This window comes from Melopsittacus undulatus, chromosome 2, assembly GCF_012275295.1.
Source record: "Melopsittacus undulatus isolate bMelUnd1 chromosome 2, bMelUnd1.mat.Z, whole genome shotgun sequence".
Classification (NCBI taxonomy): Eukaryota; Metazoa; Chordata; class Aves; order Psittaciformes; family Psittaculidae; genus Melopsittacus; species Melopsittacus undulatus.
The window spans coordinates 68,112,849-68,139,867 of record NC_047528.1 but is presented as its reverse complement, the minus strand read 5'-3'; the positions used below and the strand labels follow the sequence as shown (position 1 = coordinate 68,139,867).

General features: G+C 37.2%; 1 protein-coding gene across 1 annotated transcript in view; it reads left to right on the top strand.

The window, feature by feature from the left end:
• The window catches only part of PPP2R3B (protein phosphatase 2 regulatory subunit B''beta), a 50,323-nt gene that overhangs the window by 8,029 nt on the left and 15,275 nt on the right, over positions 1-27,019 (top strand). Inside the window, exons 3-6 of the mRNA XM_005151404.3 lie at positions 21,203-21,388; positions 23,989-24,092; positions 24,644-24,746; positions 25,450-25,524. Of these exons, the coding sequence (XP_005151461.2) occupies positions 21,203-21,388; positions 23,989-24,092; positions 24,644-24,746; positions 25,450-25,524 (468 nt within the window). The remainder of the gene's footprint in view (positions 1-21,202; positions 21,389-23,988; positions 24,093-24,643; positions 24,747-25,449; positions 25,525-27,019) is intronic.

The window sequence follows — 27,019 nt, the reverse complement described above, 5'->3', positions numbered from 1 at the left end:
GATATTAATTTTACACTTTTATTAGCAGTACTATCAGTTCTGTTTGCACATTGTGCTTTGTTAGAAGAAACAGTGATCTTTTGTCCCTTTCAAAGTGGCAGTTGCACTTGAAACTCATAAGTATTTCTTAATCATTACACCCAGTCTTGAGAGGTTTGGTCATTTCTAGTGCTGAAAAACTGAATTCGGAATTATATGTAGTTTTTTCAAATTTAAATTTCACCTGAATCCGTACACAAGGCAAATTCAAATATTTGGATGAAATTTATTAATCATAGGCACTCCTTCCTGTGTAACTCAAAAGCAAACAAAAAGTTCATAGATGTATGAGATCATTACTTCCAGTTTCTTCTTTCTTCTCTCTGCTCAGTTTTTCAAAATATTTAAGCTTAATTATAGATTTGCATCAGTCATTTAAACAGTTAATTCTTTTAACAGGTGGTCAGTCTGGGAGGAAATCAGATATTGATATAGAGGAGACAGCTTTCTTTATTCCCTTCAGTGATGCTTGAGAACCCATCTTATATTTTTTAGAACCTCTCCATCTGCTCTACACTTACTCTGCCAGCACAAAATACACTTGAGGCCAGAAGTATGTATGGGTTTACTTCAGTACAAAACCATTGATGCAGATCATCCAGTGATGAACTAGTTTGTCTACTGAAAGATCCAGTCAATGACTTCACAAAATTTTTCAGCAAAAAATGTTACAAGAAAAATCTACAAAATACAGATGATAATATCCTGTGGCAGAGTCTTGGAAGTTTGGATGCTTTGCACATAGAACTGTCTTGAAAAACCGAATGAAAGGCACCTTAAGTAGTTGTACTGATTTGAGAATACATACCTCTAAGTTGTCTTATTACTAAAGTCTTATTTCTTCATGTGTAGTGGTTGCTCCTTTAGTTATTGTACTAGATGCTAAAGTTCAGTCAGTTACCAGTGACCAGGTGCTTTGATCTGCCTTCTTCCTTTGCATTGTCCTTTACCAATATACCCTGTTTGCAAGTTTGGAAGTACATGACTTTTCATTTAGCTTTGCAGAAACCAGTATAGTTTCTGTTTCCTCTTCAGTTCCTGTATAAGTAAACGATTTCACACTGATACATGATCAATGCAGTCATATTAGTTCAAAAGTCTCTATAGAAGTTCTACCACAAATCCCATTATTGGTTGGTAAATTACTGTTTGTGATCTTACTGACTTGTAGAATAGGTCTGTATCGTAAACTTCCCAATTTGTTGGTTTTGCTTTAAGATCTTCGTGGAGGGAAATCTCAAGTGAAAATACAACCAAGAAGCTGACCTGCAGCTGTCACAGTCTCAAAATTATTGTCTTGGGATTTCAGGGACTAAATTACATGTTGTGTTAGCCCGTGATGCTGGAATTAAAGTAGCAGTTGTGCTTTCATATACCAATCATTCTAGTTTTGGAAATAATGAAATTCCAAGACATAAACATGGTTTTGAAAGAATTGAGAATTCAGTTCATGTCAAACTGATGAAAGTACTGAACATCTGGTGTAACATTAAATAAGTTGCTGGACAGTTATAAAACATTGTCATTTGTGTTCTTTATACCAGATTACTCTGTCAACTTCTAAATTAAGGTGACACAAGGTAAATAATAGCAATCTATAAATGATTAAATATCAAAAATGGCCTGTGTGACTTTTCAAAGTTATGCAGTATTAGACTTATAAAAACTGCTGTCTTCTGTAGGAAAATCTCAGTGGCATTCTGAATCTGCCTAAACTGATTTTTCATTGCAACCTATTCTGCTATTTAGAGTCTTTTTTTGGTAAAGTTACAAACGTCTATGTTGTGGATTGCAGCTTCCTTTGTGTCTAGTACCTGTAGCATCATGATTCATCTCAAATGTAAAAACCCAACAACCCACACGCAGTGTGATTTTAATTTGTATAATCCATGCTAGATATTTTGCTTGTGCCTTACTCCATTTAATAGCCACCTCAGCAGCATCAATTTGGGTTTACCTGGTTTTCATGATCTGATGAATAGGGTTGTCTGAAGATCATGAATAGTAAATAGGCTCCATCTGTAGAACACCATTCCAACAACCTGTTTCTATTAAATCTCTCTTCATGCGATATACAAGTGAATAAAATGTAAACTGATAATGTTTTCCTAGGATGGCAGAGAACATGAGAATTGTTCTGAAAGGAATATAAGCCATCCATTAACTGTCAGGCTTTTGGTTTTATAGTATTTAGTGTTGATGCGTGCTAAAGTTAGTTTGCCAGATGCAGTCAGCAATCTAAAAAGGCCTGTGCTATGTCTTTGGAGTCCAGGAAGTGTAATCATAGTAAGGGAACATGTATCTTGTCTTTGTTTAGGATCTGATAACGGGCCATAGTGTATTTACAGAATTCTTTTGGTAATAAGCAAAGAATCTGATCAGCCCATCCTTCCTGGGCTACCAATATGACCATATATATCACATCTAGCTGGTGTCTTTTTGTTCACTGTCTTGCCACCTAAAAATTCTGTTCTTCCATCAACTGTGGAGAGGTCCTCCAGGCATTGCTCTGTCTAATCCAAGAGGACCAAAGGATCAGTCTCTTCCTATGAGGGTAGATTTCTTAACTACAGTGACAACATCTAGCAGTTCCTCAGTCATTAACTTTAAATCAGCTTGGATAGCTGGTAGCTTGGTATGAGCATAACAACTTGATTCCTTGTGTGATCTAGACACTGTAGACTCCCTTGGGTTTTGTCAGTTTTACTGCTGAAAATGAGTGACTCTCGATGGATAGTAGTATTTTGTTATTCAGCTCACAAGTGCATTGTCCTCTTGCTCTCTTCCCATACAGAGCAGTTAGAAATGGGACGTTAACAGCAAGAAGCAAGTTGGGTATCTAAAGAACTGGGGAAAATTATCATCTGGGATCTTAAGTCCCTGTCCTTATCCATCAGGGTAAGGAGAGATAGGTTTTATCTGTATGCATCCTTATTTCAGGATAGCAATGGGGTTTGGGAAATTAAAATAAAAATCAATATTTGTGAATTCAGTATTAAAAAATCGGTATCAGTGAGTTTTCCCCTTACTCCTAAGCACATCACCTTGACCATAGATGTTAATATTCTTGATTGCATAGGCAGTTATATGGACAAAACAATTTTCTTTGCTGTTTCCCATTTATTATTCTCTTTTCCCATTCTTTAGACAGTTCAAGTTTTACAGTACCTGCTCTACTAAAATCCAAGGTCAGTAAATCGTGCTTTGTACGAAGGGAATCCTTTATTTATGCCATAATAGTGGAAAATAACATGCTTGGATAAATGAGACTTTAGTTCATTGCTATAAAGAGGTTTTCCCTTGCAAGGGCCTTTTTGAAGTCTTGAGAGGGAGTTTTGGAATTCTTTCCAAAGAGAAGCACTAACATTTTTCATTCCTTTATTTATACCATGTCAACACTGGGCATTGCTATATATAGTGTTAAGCAGAAAGGTACTGCAGGTGCTACCAAGCCTGCCTAAGTTGTGCTTTCTCACTTTGTAATCAAATCTGACTGAGATGAACATTACCTTCTAATCTTTCTCCTCAGTTTTTAATCAGTACTTTTAGATCCACAGGCTGCTACTGGTCTGCAGTAATAAATTAAAGATCTGCAGGCTAATGTAAATAATGGATCTACTTAGCAAGCATTTGGTTTAGTGAGGTGCAATGTCACTTTCATATAATGCAGTGCATTTTGCAAAAATTGGGTTATGTTTGTTAGAAGTTCAGTCAATGTGGACCTTTGATCTAAGGAATTAGGAATCAATTAATTATTAAACACCTAATATTTCTGCAAATTGTGAAGCCCATCTAGTTCCAGCATCTTGCAGTATATTAAAGGTCAGGCATGGACTGCCTGGTCTAGGAATAACTCTTAATTTTTTTAAATAATGGTGATAGTGTAGTCCACAATATTTTGTGAAGATTAGGGGAGGAGGTGGAGAGGAGAAGAACCCAGCATTTCAGGAGTTTTGTTTGCTTGTTTTCTTTGCTTAGCAAAGAACTATTGCCTTCATTTGTCTGCCTTTGAGTATATTTATATAATCTCTTCTTTCTTTGCTGCCTTGTAGTAGCTGTGTCTTATCAAGCATGGTCAGCTGCTTGACTTACATATATTCCTGAACTCTTTGCTTCTGTAAGTAATGTCTTTTTTCCATATTAAACATCTGAAATGTATCTTTAGTACTAAGTTATGCTGTTTCACCTTTTTTCTGTATTGAGAAAGAGGCTACTTGCCTTACTTATCTTCTCCTAACTGCTCTGTTCTGCCCCTCACTAATCAGTTACTTTTGGGAAGGGGTACGCTAGTTGTGTAACCCTTTACACCGCCTGCTGTGGAGATCTGACAGTTCTCTTTCCACAGTTAACGCAGGAGCCACTCTAGTTTCTACAGCATGGCAGGCTGAGGTTACATACTTGCCACTAGGCTTGCTCTCATTCAGCCTTACTTAAACTATCTCCAAAGGGCAAACATGCTTTCTGTCATCTTGGTTCATGTTAGTGGGTTGTAGTCTGAACCCCCAGCAACTAAAGGTTTTGTATGGCTGAATACATCTTACTACATATTTAACTTATTTTCTTGGAAGCTTTCTGTAATTCTCAGATGCTTTTTTTCTCCCAAAGACTTGACGTTAGTTCTTCATAATCCCTTAGGACTTTAAATCTACTGACAGTATATGCTTCTGACAAGAAATTACATTTTTATAAGCAAATGCTTAAGGTTTTTTCTGGTATTCTTTAGGTTTCTACTTCCTCCACATTACCCAAAATATTAGTGAATTAGCTCATCTTTGTCTCACTTGAGTATTTTTTGTGTTATGCTACTTTTGTGTATGTTCAGATCTCTGTTAAAATGGTAAACTCTTTAGCTACAGTCCCTTGAGTCAGATCCATTCATAGTGTTTATCTTTAGCTTTGGAAGGAAACTCTGAGCATGCATCTTTCCCTCTGTTTGTTTAGCTAATAATAAGCTGCCAGGATACTTGAACAGCTTCATGGCTGGCATCCAGCCCTTCACCCAGAAAAGGATTTTGCCTTAGCTTTCACTAGAGAGAATTAAAATTTGGAATAAATGTAACACTATACTTGAACACTCCTAGTTCAAGCTGGGTGGAAACTTGACTTTCACCTTCTCTTGCACATAATTTATGACTGAAAAAGTTAAAATAGATTTTAAGGGGGTTCCTGACCACATTGCTTTATAAATGCTCAATCTCCTTAAATGTGGCAATACAAAACAATTTTCTGTTCAGATAGTGAAACAGAGGTGATTAATAGCTGCCAGTGTACTTACTTCTCACATTGTAGAGTAGCTAAATGCTTAATTGCATGTAGATTCTTCATAAATTGCAACCTGTGGAATTTTGACAACTATACTGTGTGCAGGTATGTAAACAACCACTAGGTTTGAACCAGACTAGTGACAATAGTGCTAAAACACTATCAGGCTATGGGACTGACTTAACATCTAGCTCAGGCAGTGAAGTAATACCATGACAATGAAGTACAGAATACTCAAAATACTTAATATACTGATCAAGTTATGATGGACCCTGAGCTCCATCTGAAAAAAGGAGGGAAATCTGTAGCTCTTTCCAAAATTGAGTTCAGAACACTGATTTCTTACTAAGGCTTCTTCAGCAGATTCAGGTAAACTGGAACTCCAGCCTTTTTGGTTAGCTCTCCATGTGGCAGTCAGTCATCTTTATGACATACTCCTCAAACAAGACTGTGACTGTAGTAGTGAATGGGAGTGTATCACCTGGTGAAAAGGGGTGAAATAGAAAGCAATTTAGGTGCTTATTTTAAGCAAGGCCTGTTTTGCTTAACCTGAAATGCAGTCTGCCTTGCAATACAACCTTCCTGGCCTTCCTCCCCAAACATCTTGGTCTGGAATAGTTATCTGTTGCTAGAGTAGGATTCTTCTCCTACTCTAGCACCCCAGTCCTTCATCTCAAGTTCCAGGCAGGGTGCTGTTGTGTGCTGTGCACCTAGCTCCCTGCTGGCTTCCCTGTATCCTAAGGGTTATCACAGGTTTAGTTGATTTGATCTTCCTAAAAGACAGTGAGTGACTGCCAGTTTTGCTTACTGTAGTTTGATAGCCAACCACAACATGTCTGACTCTTGCCCTGTCAATTCCTTTTTTTTGTTTTCCTGCTTCCGAAAGAAATAAATATCTTCATAACAACTCACAGTAAAGAAGCTGGAGGAGGAGAGGGGAACTGGATACAAAATTAAGAACAAACAGGCTTCTAATTGTCATTTACTTTATAACTGTGTCATAAACTTAACAGGATTCAATTAAGACATCTCATGTTTCACTAATACTTTTCCATAGTTTCCTTTTTTTCTTAGTTATGTGAGGATATTAACTGTGGGGTTTAATATACAGTTATGTGACAGAATGGGGCTATGAATGGATGAATAGGGCTAAAGATTATAGATAGTACAGCATGGGGTAAAATAATGCTATCGATTAAGAAATCTTGAACATAGTGGTGAAAGAGTTGCTTTTAGTGTTTCTTGGGCTGTGTACATCTCTGTGTAACCAAGAAAATGGCCTATTTAAAGCATGAGGGATGAAAACAAGACAGAACAGATCTTTCTTTTCATGCTTCTAGTAACTAAACTTGTGCATGAACAAGGTACAGATAATAAATAGACAACATACCAATATCTTAAAAAATTTGGGGGTGTTAAGTGTTCATGGCTTGAACTGAAATAGGAAGAGTTGCTGTACTCATAGGTGTACTGGTGATACTTGAAAACAAACTTTATAAAAATAGCAGCATTTCCTAAAGACTGCTATGGTAAAGCTATACTCATATAAATGTGAAAGCTTAATCAGTTATTAATTAATATAACCTAAAACTGTAAAGGAGAAAGGATAGAAGGTCACTTTAATTTCCACAAAAGCTTGTCAGATTTCTGTTTCTGTGAGGAATATCACTGTGGAATAAAACATGGCCTCACATCCAATCCCCAATAAAATGTATTTGAGATTCAATGAACTGAAAATAGAATGGTAGCTGAGCCTAACTTTAGTGCTCCTGAAATGTGACAGGTGCGCAATCTACTATGTGGATGTAAATGTCTATAAAACCCCTATTTAAGAAAAAAATAAAGAATACAAAAAATGTGTCCTGTCAAACTTTTCCACATTTTGTTCCACCATTGATATTTCTACTGCTGCTTTTCTGTAAAATATGATTTAAAGCAGCATTTCAGTGTGGTAGCATTTGCCTCTTTTTCTGCTACTACTTTTCTGCCTTATCATTTGAATGATTAATTTCTTGCAATACAGTAACGTAGATCTAGATTAATATAAATATATATATATATTTCATTAAAGTATGTGAGCCACTCTGAAAGTCTGCAGCTTTTTCTATTGTTGCCTTCATTTTCCCAGTGTAAAAGGGTTCCTGTTAAATGACTGAAGCTTTTAAAAGGGATTTAATTGATGTGTAATAAGCCTTATCCTTTGGTGAGGTACTTCACTGAAGCTAGACAGTGAGTGTTTTGTGACAGAAGGAAAAGCTGAGGGGGATGGGAGGAGGAGGAAGCTACAAAATGACCACGGCTGGCCTCTCTGCATTCCTCTACGGCTTGCTTTTTTAAAATTGGAAGCTGCTTTTATAGATGCTTCTCCAAACAGTTTTTTTTCCATACTGTCCCATTTAGACTTTGGAATGCATGTACGAAAGGGCAGGCCCCCAAAGTGACTTTCCAATCTGTTTTTGTGATTCCAGCCAAGTTCCCTTTAATGTATGGAGCAGGCGAAGTTGAGCTGGCTCTCATAATATCGCAGAACTTGGGCGCAGCTGCTGCTTTAAGTGGCACTGTGATAATACAACAGCTCTGCTATTTACTGGGACTCAAGTGCCCGTACTGGCACACAGAGACGTTATATGAAATCCGAAAGCATGAGGATAAAGGAGATTTCTTTGCGGCAAGATCCCGATCTAAGAAAGGAGTTGGCATTGCTAGCTCGAGGATGTGATTTTGTTTTACCTTCTAGATTCAAGAAGAGGCTGAAAGCTTTTCAGCAGATCCAGGTTTGTCTTTCCATTCTTCCATAATTATTGTTGTCAGTTGTACCTTCACAACCATGCAAACTGCAGGAAATCCATAGAAGTTCTTCCTAGACTACCAGGATTTCAATAGTCTGTTGCATATATGGTGATTTCTTCTGTGTTTTAAAAGACTTTGCAGGTAGTTTTCTGCAAACAAAAAGTGAGGAGAGTTTACTGAAGTATGTAGCATAACATACAATGTTTGCACAGAGTGCAGTGGGAAGTTGCTGCATTTAGTGCGGTTAGACTTTTAAAGACTGCTTTCTTTAATCTGCGTAATAATAAATCTGCATGTATTTCCCCAGGGGTTTTCATTTACCTCTCACTGAAACTGGGCGAATAAAATAAACTGAAATAGTCTGTAACTTTACTAACTCAAACATGGTATATTAAAAGGTGCTTCATACTTTCACAATGATCCTGAATTCTTTAAGACTGCTTATTTTAGACTTTCTATTTGGATGAGATTATTTGTTGCTACATGGCTCAGACATATGCTTCTACTGTTTTGCAGCAATGAGTTAAATCCACCATTTTAAAGTGAGCTTATAATTGACAATAGAAACATTTGAAATGTATGATTAGAAGGAAAATTATTTATGCAGTAAATGTGCAAAGATATTTTCTTTTTGGGGGGAAGCGTAAAACTGTTATTGGAGAAACTGAAATTTGGTATTTCCTTAAACACATTGAACTTCAAGGCTTTTGCTGCTATGTTAAAGCACTTTGTCCTTACTTCACCCACACTCCTATTGTATGCTAAAAGTATATATCAGTGATGATGTATGTGGCTTTTTTTTACCCTTTTTAACTAAGGGAAATTTAATTTTTGTTCAACTGCTGAATTATCTTAGGATTTCTGGCTTTCAAAATAATTCTAAATATAGCCTGCTACTTAATTTTGAATTCAGTGCACTAATGCCCCTTTCAGGTGACCTTCAGGAGAGGACCATAGAGCCCTATAGCCCTAAATCTGTGCTCGCCTTCTGTCTTCTGCATTATTATTTCAAATTTGCTTCAGCTTCAGAATGTGTATTCCTTTGTGAATAGCAGAATGCAAGTTGTGACTGTGTCATTTTGTGCCATGTACCATAAAATTGTGAATGAAAGGATTTTATGACTGTGCTTTTTGTGCAGAAGACAGAGAAGGCAACTTGTTGACTAAAGGCAGCAGGAGAATTAAATACTATCTTACTCAAAAGTAGCAATATCAGTTAACATTAAGGCACCTCAGAGCATGAGACAAGTTTTAGTCTAGTCATGGTATGTTGTTGTAGACAAGCATACTGTTACCTTGTGTGGTGCCCCTTAACTTGATCTGTGTCTTTCATGGAATGATAGTTGGATTGCTTGAACTTTTGCAGGGCTTTTTTTAAGTTGAGCTAGAAAACATCCAATGTAGTATGTAGTACCTACAAGCAACTAAGTACTTTAGACAAGTTGTTTTCTAACCTGTAGGTTTTTTTCTGTTTTAGCATGCTGCTGTATATAAACTTATAGCACAGGCAAAGAGCAAATAGTTTTCATTTTTAACCAGGCTTGCCCTTGTTGTATAAATGACAACTGTAGAATAATGTATGTTAAACCACTTAATATTATTAAAGACAAAATTCTGTGGGTAAAACAGACTTTACAGGGACATAAAACTAAAATTTGATATTTTGTCTTTTCTCAGTGTGTTATAAAGTATTTTATCCACAGTTCCTTTTTTAAACGGTACTTCAGCTTCATGAATTTAAGGAGACCTTTTTGAAAGTACCTTAAAAAAAAAAAAACATGAATTCTCATAACTGTTGGTACAGAAGATGGACATACTTTACCTGACACTTCATGTCCGTGTTAATTTGAGCTTGTCCTTGTAGGTTAGGTGAATTTCAAAGAATAGTTATTCATCATCTGCATAATCATTGAAGAAATCTCACACTGATATTAAAGACTGCTTAGTTGAAAGATTAAAATACAGGCTTCTTATGTAGAATACCTTGAAAACTTTTTCTCATTTGAATTGATAAGCTTCATTGCCATTGGAGCTTGCAACTTCGTATACCCCTGTAATACTGGCTTTCAGACAGCACAGTTTATGAATATGATGCAAAATCGTAATGCTAAAATCAAGCAGAAATGGAAGGCAGTCTGGTTTTTTTATATGTCTACACATAAGTTTTCGTATCCATGCAGTTTCTGTAACTTGTTAAACAAATGGCAGATTCTCCTTAAGGTTTAGAGCTATTAAAGCTAGCCTCTTAAAATATAAAATGAGTAATGGTGATGAACGGGGAGAAGATGTGCATTAGCATCTGTTCTGAGGTGGGTTGGAGGTACTGGATCTTGCATGGGTTCTAGGAATTCTAAGGCAGTGGCTTTTTGCATAAAGCTATGTAAGTAGTCTGTATTGGCAATCCCCTGTGTTTTAGAAAGGGTGGTCATTAGAGCATAGCAAATCAGGTTTCCTGGAAATATTTAAATAGATGACCAGTAGTGAGGCGTGTCCCTCTGGAAAGTGGCTGAACAGGCTGTTTCTCAGTGGTTGCATTTATTAACTAAAATGGCTAAGACTGGGCAGAGTAGGGCTTCCTGGATAGATCGGTTTTCCAAAAGATAAAACTGTAAGCAACAGCTGAAATGTTCTGTATTACTCTGGGGGAACTGAAGTTTTTAATAGATGACTCTGCATAAAACTCAGTAGAACTTCAGTCTATGTTCTCCTGATGTTGGTTACAAGACCAAGACTTTTCCTAGGTAACAACACCTACACAGTATAGTGAACTGGAGATGCAGCACTTGAAGAGGCGTTATATCCATCTTGCTCATTAATTTCTTTGAAACTTTGGTGTGAGAAGAAACTATCCCTATGTTAAACGTACTGATAACTTAAAGGTGTGAACTGAAAGGCTTATTACCTGCTGAGAGCTGATCTGAGTTTTTTAGCCAACAGCTGGTGACATCCCTACCTGCCAGAGCTGGAATATAAACAAAATCATTACCCAGACTATGTGAGGAAAATATATGTGAAGTTGGAAACAAAATAGTAACAGAATAAAATACATCTGTGTACAGTGATATGCTTACACCTATGTAACTCGGTGTTAGCTAAACTAGGAAAATATCTATTTTTTTTTTTTGCTGCTTGGGGGCCACATCACCTTATAAACCAGTTCTAACTTCAAAACTACTTTTTTAAAGTCAGATAAATTTGTGCTGAATGTGGTGATTTAAAAACAGGCAGGAAAAAAAGCAGACATAAGTCTTTAATCCTATGAATGTCAGTGCTAGAACTGAGTGCTGGTGTGTTTTTTGATACATTTAATGCCTCATATGTTTATCTGGTGTTACCACTTGGTGATTCCTGTAGTTGTATTTATCACACCTCGGGGTGGAAATGGAGAACTGCTAGTTCCATGACCACCTGTTAATGACACTAAATGCTGTTTACACATGCTATTTATGTCAGCTGTATGAGAGCTATTTCTTCAATTTCTGCAGTGCCTCACAAGATTGGCTTTCTTTCTGAGTGAAGTAAGCTTAGGCATTAGTGCTTCTTGATCACTTTTGCACTCCTCTGTTACCAAAATGTTGCATAAATGCTTGTGGTATGTACAAGAGAGCAACAAACACAAAGCCCTTTAGGTGTTTATGTGCTGGGCTGGTGTGTGGTTATACTGTAATGGACTGATTCTTCCAGTCATTAGGATAACAATCCCATTTCTGAGGTAATACAAATTTGAAGTGAGGCAATTAGTTTTACAGCTATAGTCACAGAAGTAGGCTCTGTAACAGAAGCCTCTGGCAGGGCTGCTTTCCTATTAGCATCAATCTTCTAATTTAACATCATTTGGAGCCCTTTTAGCACCACGGAGGGAGCACCCAATATCCATTTTTACATAAGAATGTGCATGCCTGATATCAGACTGTTTGGTTTTTTTTAAAAAAAAATCCAAGTGTTTGCTGGAGCAGGAGCAGAGAGGGGAAAAAAATCTCATTCCGACTGTAGCTGATAGTTAGACTTGATGGTAGTTTGTTGATATAATGCCAGTTTTCTGGAGCAGATGCCAACATTAAAGATAGAGTGAAAATATTTAAGGTGCCAGCTGAGACTGGCTAGTTGAAACATTTTCCATAAATGGTTCCTTGCTAATGGACTGTCAGGTCTTAAGCTCTAGCCTCTTAAAGGAGGCTCTAAGCAAACTCCACTTTTACAATGGAGACTCCTGGTTCAAACTTAAAATGTGCTGGCTGCCCTGTGGCAACAGCTTCTTTATTTATTACTAGCTTATGGCTGGTAATAAATTTGTGCCAATGTGTACTGTTTCTGTAGAAAAGCCAGTACGGTGCAAATTTGTTACAGCTTACTTGCATGCATGATTTAAGAGTCTAGATATCAGTTCCCTCTACAGCTATTTGACCCAGCAGTGCAGACATTGAAGAGTTTTGATTTCTTTTTCACCTAGGATAAAAGTTTGACTAGCCTTTTCTGCATCTTTAGAGTACTTCCCATACCTTTGTTATCACTAATGCTACTAATAGTAGATGCTGTATAACTTGATGGTGGGACTTTGTATGCTAGAAAACCTGAAACAGTTTGGCACATCTTCATACAAAATATCCTTCGGTTTTTACAGGGTAAGTAGGATGTAAGATTGGTTTTGGGATTGTCAGGAGCATTGCCAGACAAGAATACTGTTAGAATACTTGCTTCAGCTGAATTCCAGACAACAGTATCTGACAGAATACTTGCTTTTGTATGTGTTGACGACTCTGCAGCTCAGTAACAAGGCTGAGCTTGTTGATATTTTTCTTGAGTGGATTTTTCCTAAGCTCAATTGCATTGACTGATGGAAACTTTTGTTGTAAACATGTAAGGATGAGACACTGTTGCAGATCAAGTAGATGTCTGTCTTAGCCCTGTTTGCTACTTCTGATGTTGAACATGATGGCCTGTCCTGATGAGGGCTGTTTTCTGTAGACAGATGTTAGAATTTCCTCAGGTGTCAGTTTTTCCCCATTAAAATGATGCTTAGGCAGTCATGATTCCTTTATGAGTAGTGAGTTCCAGTGTGGTCTGTTGGCTGTGTACAGTCAAGATTATCATGTTAATGATCAAAATGATCAAGAGGATCTCACCAGCTTGTCTTCTGAAAACAGCTGGGGTAACAGAATAGATTGGTAAAGAATAGGAGTACTGATTTAACGTAGGACTGGGGTATTTTCCAGGAAAGCTGCAACTGTACAACAAACTGAGTATATCTGTGGCTGGGATCCTCGATTTGACATAACTCATAAAATGGAGGCTGGCAACAACTTACAGTCAGTGACTGGTATTTTTGCACCACTTCTCTCTTACCACAAAATGTAGAAGCTGCCTTTCACAGAGTAGATTTTTCTTTTATATTTTTTTTTCTTTTCCCGAAGACTCTTGGGGTTTCCTATATTATAAAATGTGCCTTTTATCTTTTGTAAATTAACAGAGTATGGGGAAGAAACAAAAACTATTTTCACTAGTCAGCTGCAGCAAACTGCTAGAGGATCCCACCTCTAAAGCCTTTGGTAAAAATGTAGCAACATCTGATGGATGTGCATGTAACATGTCTTTTGTGCTCATAGCTTTGGAGGATAGTTGATTGCCTCTTCCTTTTGCTGTTCCATTCCCACCCCAGGGCAGTCCTGAATAAATCATTCAACTCCTTGTACTTGCATAACTGGAACTTTTTTGATGCTGAAGCTCTATGTGACTGTACAAAACCTCAAAAATACGCCGTCATGTTTGGAGGTGCTTCTACAGCAATAATGCATTTGCAGTAGCATTCTCCAGTTCCCAACAGGACTATGTGATTTGTCTGTGTTAGCTCTATCTAGCTAAAAATCAAGAGAATTCTGGTACTTCTGAAATGAGAGTTGTAGAACTTGCTAAGAGAGCTGTTGGTGCAGCATATGTATCACTGTAAGTGAGGAGATTGGGAAGTCTGTGTTATGTATATGGTTAGGCACCATGCAGAAAAGTGATGCCAGTTTAGCTTGGAGAGTTCAGTCTTCACTAAACCAGGAAAATCAGGGTTTGACCATTTGAAAGTTCTCCAGTGTTTGTTTGTTTATTGCATGTTACTTTTGTATGTGTGCATGTAATGTAACTTTTGTGGTGACCGTTTACACATGCTTTTAGTTGAATGTGGGTTTAGTTTTAATACACAAGATAGTGCGTATGGAATGTATTTCATAGTTTCGGGTAGAAGCTCTTCCTGGATGCCACCACCTACTGTCTCCTCCTACAGGGGAATTAACACACTATCCCAAATAGTTTTATGTAGGTGGCACAAAGTTTGTGTGCTCTGCCAAAATACTGAGTCTGAGGCTTTGGTGGCTTTCTCTTGAAGCTCATTTTGGCTGTTTCAATATGGCTTGGTTGAATTAAAGGGGGAAAGAGTTACTGATAGTTGTGCAACTATCAAAAATTTTAAGCTTTAATAAGACTTTCAAGACTATCCAGTGACGGGCTTTACCACAGAGATTTCACTTGAACTGGGTGTGGTGTTTCTTTCTCTAGCTAGCATGCAATTAAGGGTAACTAGCTGAGCTACTTCTTACACTGCTGCCTTGAGATTTGAAGTAGGAAGAAAATAGCTTCTACTAGCGAACTACTGACAAAATAAGGGGGGTTTACCTCAAAATCAGAGGTTAGTTCACAAACAGTATTTCAGTGACAGAATAGACTTGAATTCTGGTTTGCTAATATAAGCTGAATTTTCCATCATTAAATTGTAAAATGCATGTAGGTTCTTATTTCTGCCACTTAGTAACCTGGGATGGTCTTGAAGGATTGATATTTTGCTGTTGAAGTTGATGCTTGCTGTCAACATGGACTGCATTGGTGGTGAGGTACTGCACTAAAGGTACAAGAGAATTTGATACCGAGTGATTAAAAAGACAAAACCACACAAATCAACTAATTCTTTTGAGCTTTCTATTTGTACTTTGGTTGCCAGTTGCCAAATCAGGAAGGGCTTTGCTTAACTCAGGTTGTCAGTGAATAGAAGAGGGAAAAGATTAGTTAGATTCACAATTTATCTTACAGCTGGTTCCAGCAAATTAGAAATTGAATAGATTTTTTAAGCCATGGAATCCTACTTCTAACTCTGTTGTATTCCTCTTTCCTTCTGCAAGTCATAGTGCAAGTTAGGATCTTCCTTAGACTTTGTTTTTTTGTTGTCCAGTATCCTTCTTCATGTTATTCCTGACTGCTGTAAACCCCACTAATCTCTTTTGATTTGCTTATGGAATTACTACTTGCTGCAATATGTTGATCCCAGAAACTTAGGGTACTTTAATTATGCCAGAATATGACAGCAGTGTATGTGTCCATCTTTAGAGTAAAGCTGATTCACGGGTAAGGATTATCATTTACATTGAATCATGTGACCAAATGACCGTAAGCTTTATGCAGAAGTAGGGTTGAGGATGAGTTGCTAAGAATATGCATAAATGAGACGAGAATGCTAGCAGTCAGTCTGTAAAATGGAGGTGAGTGCACAACCTGGTGTGCAGGCAGGAGACTCCCAAGATGTTTGGTCAGAATTTGAAGGTGAACATGAAATTGCTGTCTGTAATGCAGATTGCACTGCAGGGTTGCTGAACCCCGCTCCTTTGTGCTAGTTCAGATGCCCAGTATATATAAAATCAGAAACAGTGTAGTTCAGAGTACTTTTTTTTTTTTCTAATGGGTATATGCCTAGAACTTTATGAAAAAAATGTTAATTTTTCCATTGCTTTCCCTTCACTGTAGTACAAATTTTAAGTGACTACAAACCAAACTGGATCAGAGAAATCATCTGAGCTAAAGGCTAACAGCAAAAAAAACCTAGTCAAAAATTGCACCAGGGTTAAAATTAATAGATGTTTATCTCTTACTGTGGAAAAGAAAGAGGAGCATGTATGATAAAATTAGTCTCTAGAACACATCCAAAGCCAGCTGACAGATAGTGACTGAAGGACAGCAAACTCACGTGCGGGACAGAAAGAAGCAACTGGGGCTAAAATGTTTGTTGCCAGGGGAAACACTTTCACCTGGTTTTAGCATAAGTTCATAATCTGTAGGTGTCTCTAAGTATCATCATTCACATATGTCTTAACTTTCTGAGTTAGACAAGATCCATTGGACAAGTCTTGGTATTGTTTTAAGCTTAATGTAAGCTTATTTCAAACAATACTACCACAGTATTCCTCTAACTTCCTTATGTTAGCATAGAACCATGTTGCTTCTATGTGGAATCAACTGTGAAACTGGATGAGGACAAATAGGTGTTTTTTTTTTTTAACTTAGCTCTCTAGCTGTCTTGGTGACCCGAGGCAATTCACCATGCTGCTTTACTATCACTCTTACTGAGGCATGGGTCTGTAAACCCTGTATGGGGGAAGATGCAGGTGTACTTGGTGTAGCCTATTTTATGTGGTGTGTGAAACTTCATTATTAAGCTTTCAGATTACTTCACTGTTTTCAAGCTATTTTCAGGGCAGTAGCTACACTTTAGAGAAATCCAGCTTGGTTTAAAAACAGTAACAACAAACAAAAATGAAAGCTTTAATTTGTCAAAGGATCATCTTTCACAGAGGAAATAATACTATTAAGCCTATCAAGTTGATGCAGTCAGTTAACTCCTGAAGTAATAAATCTGTCTTTTTAGTTTGACTAGAAAGAGGCTAATGAAAAACATGCAGAGAACGAGGGGAAAACATCACTTCCTTAACTTAAATTATTAGAATTCTTGAATGTCTACCACAAGGTCAAAAGAGCTGACATTACAGAGACACGTTTCTCTGGGCTTGTCCTGAGGGAAGTTCTGGTGGTAAGCTTACTTTTACCTATCCTGAAGCACATTTTTGAAGGCACTTTAACATGCCAAAATATTTGAGATGTTGGAACAGATTTTTCTAAATTAATGTATTTTGCTTCCAAGTGAAACTGAACCCTTTTATAGACAATAGTAGCATAAATCTTTTACCTGCTCTTTTCAAGATTTAAATTCCATGAAGCTATTCATCATGTCACTTACTTATCTAGGGATTCAGTGTGCAATCAAATAGATCATAAGAAGAAATATTCCTGTGACTTTATTGGTTTAGATGGATGGCTATAAAAGAACAAAGAAATGGGAGGGCTGCTAAGGTACTCTTTTTGAGCCTGTTTACCAATAACATTTTCTTACATTCACAGTTGCCCTTCAACATCGATAGGCTGTAGGAACACCTGTATTCTGTTAAGAACTTACCGAATTAAATAAAGCAGAGACTTTTTACCTAGGAAAACAGCAGTGTAGCATAAGCTTAGAATATTCCAGTTGATGTGCTAAACAGCATTTGGGTCTCTGTGTTGACTTCTATTTTCTATTGTGTTTCAGAGAACTTCATGCAGTATCTGGAGTTGTTAAATTGTTTATAAGCACTGTATACAAGTGGTTGCAGGGATGTTAGGATTTAAAAGGCTGAATAACATACCTCTGTAGAAAATCCTTTTGGCTTATTAAGTAGTTTTTTTTCACCCAGGTAAGATCAGCATAAATTGTGATAAAGAAGACCCAGTCTGTTGAAGAATAGCTTATGCATTGCACATTTGAAAATTATCACAACAAGTCCTTTTATAGTGAAGTTTTACTTTCATTTGAATCCACATATTCATCCCCTTTGTGGAGTTCAGATCTTTTGGTTGGTATTCTGTATGTGCAGATGTGGATCTAGACTTTTCTGAGTGTACAGCCTTAAAATACCTGGGAACAAGCACCCCATTCCTTTTTATTTCAGAAACATATCCTGTCACTGAACAACTCCATTATCAGCTTGTTCTTTCAGTTGAGAGAGAAGGAAAAGGGCATCTCATCTTAAAATCTCTGCTATCTTTATTTTTGCTTATCATGAAGTTAACTGTCAAATGCAACTCATCTGTTAGTATATCTAAAAAGACTATCTAGCAAGACTGAACTTCTCTCTTTGGAATTAGGTGTATCCATGTTCTCTGGTACAATATTGTAATTATAATAATGGTTTTATACTGTTGTTATAAACACTGGAAAACAGTTGGAAAAGGATCTGGAGAGATTGCAAAATAAAATGGGAAGTTTGCCCTTTGAACAGCAAACTGTGTATGGTGGAACATAAACTTCCACTTCCTCCTTTTTAAAAGTTAGGGCAAGTAAGTGTTAGATAGTATGATTCTGTATGTCAGCAGTAAAAACTGGTTATGTATTAAAGATTTCCTTGGATTCTCTTATAGATAAATCTTACATAAGTTTGTTTACATTATTACAAACCGGGAATTTTCTTACATGAACTTCAGTGTCAACTTCCCAACACAATTACAGATTCTGGACTTTACATATACTTATTGCAGAGGTTAATGCACCATTCAGTCATGACACTGCAGCACACATTTCTCCTTTCAGTTATTCACAAGCTTATACAGCTGTTATCCTTAACCCCAAGCATGTTATTGTTTGTGCTGTTTCTTGACAAGTTGCAAGGAAAATCTTCACTTACCAAACCAGTTTCTTTTGTCAGTTTAGCTTACTTGCAACAGTATTTAAAGTTTTAACTTAAAGCTGTAAGAAAATATGGATTCCTTTCTAAATGTTAAATTCACCACTGAAATAGAATACTTTAGTAAAAGCAATAATGAACTGTTGCTGCAGATTTTTTAGTCAAAAGATTCAGCATTAGCAGGCATATAGCAGTTCTTAATGAAGAAATTCCCTGGATAAAGGTGTAATTGACTTTAGAACAGCTTAATCTCATGCAATTAGCACATTTTGGTTTCCCTGAAATAATAGAACTGCCTCTCTTCATCAGCTTCTATCTAAGTAACTAACTGAAATGATAGAAAAGTAGTGAAGCTTTTGGAGTCCCTTTAGTATCCCATGTTTCTCCATTAGAAGCAGAGCGACCTCAGTTGTACCAGTCTTTCAGTTGCCAGATGGGATACAGGCTGAGAGAAAAATCACTGGCGCTTCAAGGGAAGATAAGGAGGGAGGGGAGATTCAATACTATGTAGTGCATTAGTTGGAGCTGATAGTTTTCAGCAACCTGTTTCTTCCATACAGGCATTTATCCCTGTGTTGACTGATATTAACAGCGCAGCTCAGTTGTCCAATTGCACATTGCTAGTGGCGTTTAAGAAGTATTAGTGTATTCAGAACACCCGCATGGCAGACAAAGAGTGAGAGCTGTGCTCTGAGCTGGCTGCTGGATACCATGTGGAATATTCAAAAGCATTTTGGTTTGTGCCCTAAATGGTATTCTTGCTAGATGCCTATATGTAGGCACCAAATAAATCTATCTGAAATGGTTGTGAAGTGATCACACTCCTTCTGATGCAAGTGAAGAACTTTCACGGTTTCTTCTTTCACTGACTTTGGGAAACCAGCATGTAGAAATAGGCAATATCTTACAGTGTAAGGAGGGTTATTTTATCTTGCAGCAAGAGGTTTGTATTCTATAGTTGGTTTTAAACTTGAATAAATATACCATTTTACAGATTAAATGTTATATATTTTCACACTAAACATGCTGAATTCAAAGTAGTGCTTAAACAACATTTTCATATTGGAAAAATCTGTTTTTTTCCACATATATGTCTGTCTACAGTTCTGAATCTGTTGCTTAACTTCATAATCATGATCTGGAACATGTTTACAACAGACACAAAGATGAAAAATAAATAAAAAACCTTCATTGTATAAGTCAGAACACTCAAGGAAGTTACAGATACTAGTACAGGGCTTACTACAAATCCTGAACTGAGATCTCCACATGCACTGAAGAACACTGAAGAACTTGAACCTAATGGAAATAATTTATTGTGCATTCTGAGGTACCGGAAGTAAACTATTACTTTTGTGGGGAAGTGGGGGGCTGGGGAGAAAAATAGTTCTGTTGAACCTCTCTTCTTCTCTGAAGAACTCTTCCAGTGTCAGGGGAAAGAGGGGTTAGTTCAGGCTGGTTTTAGTATGTGTAGCATTCCAGTGAAGGCTCCTGCGTTGGAACCCTGCAAATTAAGATCTGCTGACTCTAAGCACTTAGTTCTTTCATTGACATAAGGACTTTGAATGTGGTAGGAAAGCTGCATATCTTTATGGGCACTTTGACAAAGGTGATAAGGAGTAAGATAAGGGCTGGAGTTTGAGGGGTGTTGAGGTTTTTTTCTGGGGGAGGTGTTTTTTCTTCCACCACTAATTCTGGTTGGAAATGAGATGGAATTCAGGATCTTGAACACATTTAACAGAAGAATGAGCTACCATATAACCTTAACCATCGTTTTACATTTAAATAATGGCCTTGGGATGAAAGGCTTCATTTTTAATTGCTAATTTTAAGTTGCCACATAACTCTGTAGTTACTTTGATCGTTATCTTTGTTTCTCTGCTTTATCAGACTTTGCTTTGGAAACTAAGTACAAGGCAAACTCCTTTATTGAAGCAAAATGCATTTAAATAAATAAACTCTCTTATTGCTGGTCATGATTTTTTTTTTACTAGTCTGGTATATCAGAAATTCTTGAGACAAATTTCTAAGGTCTCATGCCATAATTTTGCATAGTTTACAAGAAAAAAAATCCCTCTACGTGAATTACTACCTTTATAAAATCAAGCATTTTTTTTAGGATTAAAAAAAAAATCTTCACTGTATCTAAGTAAACAAGGTTGGTGCTTTGAAACAAAGTTGTCATGCTTATTTCAAATTCTGAAGCTGTAAAACTAGAAATATTTCAAAAGCAAATTCCTTCATGACCTCTCTGTTAAGCTAGAAGTTGAAGTTTTCTTCTTCTGTAACTGATAATAGAACCTGAGTTACTTCAGACATCTTCAAGAAGCTGTCTGGTGTATTAATCTTAACTTGATACATCAAAGATTTAAATTGTTTTTATTAAATTTTTAACAACCATGGAATCTTTCTAAATGGTTTGGAAATACTCATAATTTTTTTCCAGTGTGCTCTCAATTTTAAATAGTTTATTCAACCTATTATCAAAAATCTTTTCGAAGGTGTATTGTAACATGTAATACCAAGAGAGTCAAGTCATCTGGGGTGATTTCATTTTACCTGTCTGTGAAATGTGTATTTTATCTATTTAGGTTCAGACAAAGAAGGAAGAAACTTTACCACCATCGCTTAGTCAAAACATTCCGACTTTCTATTTTCCTCGAGGATGTCCTAAGGAAAAAGTGAATATAGATGCTGTGATTGCCAAAATTGAGAGAACTTTCTCCGAGTTTCCAAATGAGAGAGCAACATTAGAAGACATGGGGAAGGTTGCAAAGGTGAACTTGCTGGCTGGCTGCTTTTAGTACTGTATACCTATGGAAAGCAAACATGAGTTCTGTGTGCTTTTTTTCTTGCATTGTGTTTCCATCTCTTACAAGGTAGTACCGGTAAGATCTCATATTTAACACTGTTGATAGATAGCACAGTTATGTGTGAAAATCTTTATCTCAGGTATGATGACACGAAGCTGTGTGGCTCTGTTGATACGCTAGAGGGAAGGAATGCCATTCAGAGGGACCTTGACACGCTTGTGAGGTGGGCTGATGCCAACCTCATGAAGTTTAACCATGCCAAGTGCAAGGTCCTACACCTGGGTGGGAGCAATCCCAGGCACAGCTACAGGTTGGGGAAAAAAGGAAATTCATGGTAGTCCTGCGGAGAAGGACTTGGGGGTGTTAGTCAATGAGAAAATGAACATGAGCCAGCTTCAGTGTGCACTTACAGCCCAGAAAGCCAACCGTATCCTGGGCTGCATCAAAAGGAGCGTGACCAGCAGGTTGAAGGAGATGATCCTGCCCCTCTACTCTGCTCTCGTGAGACCTCACTTGGAGTATTGTGTGCAGTTCTGGTGTCCTCAACATAGAAAGGACATGGAACTGTTAGAACAAGTCCAGAGGAGGGCCACGAGGATGATCAGGGGGCTGGAGCACCTCCTGTATGAAGACAGGCTGAGAAAGTTGGGGCTGTGCAGCCTGGAGAAGAGAAGGCTGCATGGAGACCTCATAGCAGCCTTCCAGTATCTGAAGGGGGCCTACAGGGATGCTGGTGAGGGACTGTTCATTAGGGACTGTAGTGATAGGACAAGGGGTAACGGGTTGAAACTTAAACAGGGGAGGTTTAGATTGGATATAAGGAAGAAATTCTTTACTGTGAGGGTGGTGAGGTACTGGAATGGGTTGCCCAGGGAGGTAGTGAATGCTCCATCCCTGGCAGTGTTCAGGGCCAGGTTGGATGAAACCTTGTGTGATATGGTTTAGTGTGAGGTGTCCCTGCCCATGGCAGGGGGGTTGGAACTGGATGATCTTAAGGTATTTTCCAACCCTAACTATTCTATGATTCTATGTCTCAAATGCACTTAAATTTGCTTATAAAAAGAAACAAGCATTAACACAAAAATTGAATTTTTTTTTAGTTGCATAATGAACCAGATACTGAAGGGCACATTGTATGTTTTGTATTCTCAATTGACCAACAAACTTAAGGCAAAAGCACTGGTAATACAGATTTTGTTTTCAGGTGTCCACACTTTTTTCTTATTCACAGTGTCATGAACCTCCATTGTAAAGATGCTGAAAGACAAAATGGTTTGGTAACTTGAGATTATAGTCCCCTAATTGTTACCAAAGAGCTAGTTTAGAGTTATGGCAGAGTGACAAAATACTAAGCTTAGAAAGCAGCAAATATTTTTAAATTTTTATGTAACAGACAATAAGCTACTTGAATTTCTGTTTTGTTATACTGAATCAATGCTTGAAATACCACTATGAGTCATGGTCTTGGTAATGAGTCTCAGCTTTTCATCCCTGTTGCAGTCACTTTGCATTTAAAGTCCAGGGTCTCGAAAACAGAAACAAAGACTTGTCACAAGAGCAGGACCTGGGGTTCAGAAACTCCTTGTTTGCCTCACTTGAAGTGTTTAACTGCTGAGCTGATGCTAGGATTCCTGCCTTCTGCAGCTCCTTTCACATAGAAGTGGGAAGGGATGGAAGTCTGGGCAAGAAGGGTGGAGAGATCCGGTCACCTGCAGTTCAGTGATGAAAGACCTTCCTGGAGCATAAGGAAAAGCTTCCCTATCTGAGGACAGTATTCATCAAATTCACTTTTTCTTATTTTTCAAAGTACTGGTTAAACCATTACATGAGAAGTAGCCATCCTTTTGCTCTGGTGACCTTATACATCTTGCAGTATTCATAATCTAATTTGAGATCCACATGAACTTCTCAGAGATGCTGACATGTCTGACTACTCCAAGTTGTAGCTACTTTTAGGAGAGAGATAGGTACTTAGCTGTTATGACTGAGGAAGCTTGGAGGAGACATAGGAACATCACTGTAGGTATATGTGGGAGCACTGAACTTGTGAAGGTGTAACTTTTGAGTATCCTAAAGCAAGATACTGCTGCTCAGGGCAGGCTGGCCTACTACTTAAAATTGGATAGATGTGCCATGCATATGCAAGGATGCAGAATAGTTGAGCCATCCTCTGAGCCAGACAAATGTAAATTTGCTTCAGTTCAGAAGCTGTGTAACTGTGCTGTCTTGAGCTCAGCTTAAATATATTCAGGCCTTTAGCATAGCTTATTAGCATGGGCTTTGTTCAGCTGCTTGGAGCAGGGACAGAGCAGACATGTGACTGCATTCATCTATTAGGAATGCTGCAAGCTGCCCTATGTTTTGCTTTCCACTTTTGGATTTCAGCCTAAAGCAGTTGCTTACAGTTAATTATTTTGGAAGGTGCAGTTGGTTTCAGAAACAGTTTAAAACAAAAAATGTTTTCTTAATACTTGTAAAATACAGGTTTTGAAAGAATTATGAATGAGGGAGTAACCTTCAGATAAACAATCAGTAAACTGACTTGATGTGTACTTCAATTCTAGGCTTGTGAATGCCCACTTTACTGGAAAGGTCCTTTGTTTTATTGTGCTGGAGGTGAACGAACAGGATACGTGTCAGTTCATAAATTTGTTGCAATGTGGCGGAAGTAAGTAGATTACTTTTTTGGAAGTACTGCATGTTTTTAGTTGAAATGTGATATTTTAAGCTCTGAATGCTATCTGTAAAGGGTAATAAAACACTACCTTAATCAACCACAGACAGCAAACTTATAGATGGGAAAATGTAACTAAATCATCACTTTAACATAAACAAACAGGTCTTTATTTACAGGGTTTATAAATTTTAGAATGTTTGGTAAGTGACTGGCTGCTTATGGGAGAAATGAAAACCATGGCCCTGACTTGTAGATGCCACTTCTGGACAAAATTCTTTTTAATTCTTTCATGTTCTCATTCTAATTCTAACTTTAAAATATTCTCTCTTGTAATCCATTACATGGCGTACTTGGTTCCTTTAATGTAAATATATGAGACAGTGCTGCTTTGATAAGTTCACCTGGAGTGTACTTTGATGTTTGTAATTAGCTTTTGAATGAAATGTATTTGTGGTTTCATAGGTTTTCCTTTAGGATGCCTGTACAAGGTAGCACGAGAAATTTTCTGTAGAGAGTATTAAATGGAAATATTTGTATTTCAGAATACTTCAGACCTGCTATGATGATGCTGCAAAGTTTGTTCATCTTCTAATGAACCCTGGATGCAACTACTTGGTGCAAGAAGACTTCATTCCTTTTTTACAAGTAAACTGCAATTGAAACTTGTTCTGGAAATACAAAAAAATGATGAGTTCACAAAGGCCTGATTTTTTTTTTTTGAGCTAAACATACTTTTCTCATTGTCTTCATTGCAGTTTATTGATAATATTTAGTGTAACTCATGCTAATGAGTGACTTCTTTTACAGTAAATCATTTTGTTAAGGTGAGGTCTTTGGGAGCTACAGAAAGATGCGTGCATATGAAATTGCTTGCATGAATAGCACATGTATTGAAGAATCCCTACAGTTTAGAAAGGCAATTGGAAGTTATTTAGATCAAGGAAGGTCTTTGCAGGGAAAGGAAAAGTGGCATATGTATTTAAGACCTAATACAGCCTCTTTTAAAGAGGAGCAAACACCACCTTTGCTAATGAGTTAATAAAATCTAAATTGGCTTTTACTGAACTGTAGTCAGACACAGATTTACAAGCTACAACAGTGTTCAAAATCTTCAGCCCAGCTAGACTATGTTTTGTTTATTTGTTGATCTGGCTTCTTTAAATGACAGAAAAAAAGCAATGCCATTTATATGAAGCATGTTGTAAATGAAGTTATCATCAATGACTGTGGTAGTTAATTTGAACTGTTTTGGTTAAGGAAGCAGATGGGTTATTCTGTGTTTATTGTTTTATATATAAGTCACTAATGAATACTGTTTGGGGATATTGTTCCTTTTTTTTTTTTGTAGGATGTGGTGAATAGTCATCCTGGCCTATTGTTTTTAAAAGAAGCATCTGAATTTCATTCTCGGTACATTACCACAGTAAGTGATTTGTATTGGGAAAAGCTATTTTCTGTTAACTTTGTAGAAAAATCAAAATTAAGATTAGTTAGTAAGTATCTTTGTCCCTTCAGAAAAGTTGAATATGCTGCCAGTCTTTATTTCTATTCAGCTAGAAACCTTGTAAAGAAAGACTCAATTTCTTCAGCATCGTAGTTTTTCTTAACATAAGAAATTGCTGAACTCTATCCTAGTAAGAGAAACACTGAATGGTAATAGTGTAGAATAAGTCAATGAACATTAAACGAAGAGCAGACTGTTATCTTAAGCATTTGATTGTGGCTATAGACTGTACTCATTAGAATCCTGACCTTACTCTGGGATTAATTAAATGGAATTTTGAATGAAAAGTCTATATTAATGTGATTATGTTCACTAGTAAGTAAAATAATGATAATATTGAAGCTGCTTGCCACTTCCTTCTCTGGGGATTTTTCTTTCTAAGCAAGTTTTATACTTGAAAAGTTCTATTTTTCTCTTCATAGGGTTATGTGACTGAAGTATTTTTTCTGTACCCAAAGGAAAAATCAGTGACATTACATTTTCTCAACAGTAGACTTGACAGCAGATTCCACTGAAGTCTTAAAAGATAAAAATTCTATAAAATGACATTCAGTTCACTTTCTTTGTGCATGTGAAAAATCGTTTAATGAATATTCTCCAACAAAAGAAACCCAGAGTTGATCTTTTATCCAGTTTATAGTCTGACCCGGAACAAAACTGTGGAAGCTTTTCTTGAAAGCATATGAGTTTGGTTCCTCACATCCTTCTTATAGATGCTTGAAGGTGTATCAAGTATGTCCTGCTGCATTAGGTTTTGCTTGTTGTTATAACGAGTACATGAGCTCCTAGAACTTACTTGTCCAATGTTAGTGAAGGAGATCTTCTGCCTGTGAGTAGTTTTGTTTCTCAACAGATTCCAGGTTGCATCAAACTCCACCCTACTTAAAATTGTGAAAGCTTGCTGCATGTCCTGAGGGTCTGTGGGAGGGGAAGGTCCTGCCGTTTCTGGTTACTTTTCTTTGGAGGAGCAGCTTATTTTAAGTAGGCCTGAGTCTAGGAGTATTGAATAAATGCTAGCAGTACTTTACTAACAAAATCTAGTGTGGTCTTCAACAGAAATCAGTGTTTAATAAAATCCCAGAAGTAAACTAGTAACTGATGTGAATATAGCAACAATATTTGCAGTACTATTCTGCAGATTAAGAAATGGCAGGAGGATTCTTTGCTCTTCCTTGTCATACTTGGGGATGGAATAACTACTGCCCAATACAGTCTTATAAAATTCTGTCCTGCAAGTTATTACTAATAATTACAGATTATTTTCTCTGAGATGAAACAAGGCATTTCATACCTGTATTCAATTAGCTTTACCTTGGTACCTGAAGCTTTAGATAAAGGGTTTTGTAAGCGCTGTAGTTAAGATTTAACATCTGTTCACACGAAGTTCCTGTTACAAATAATCCATTCATCTGCT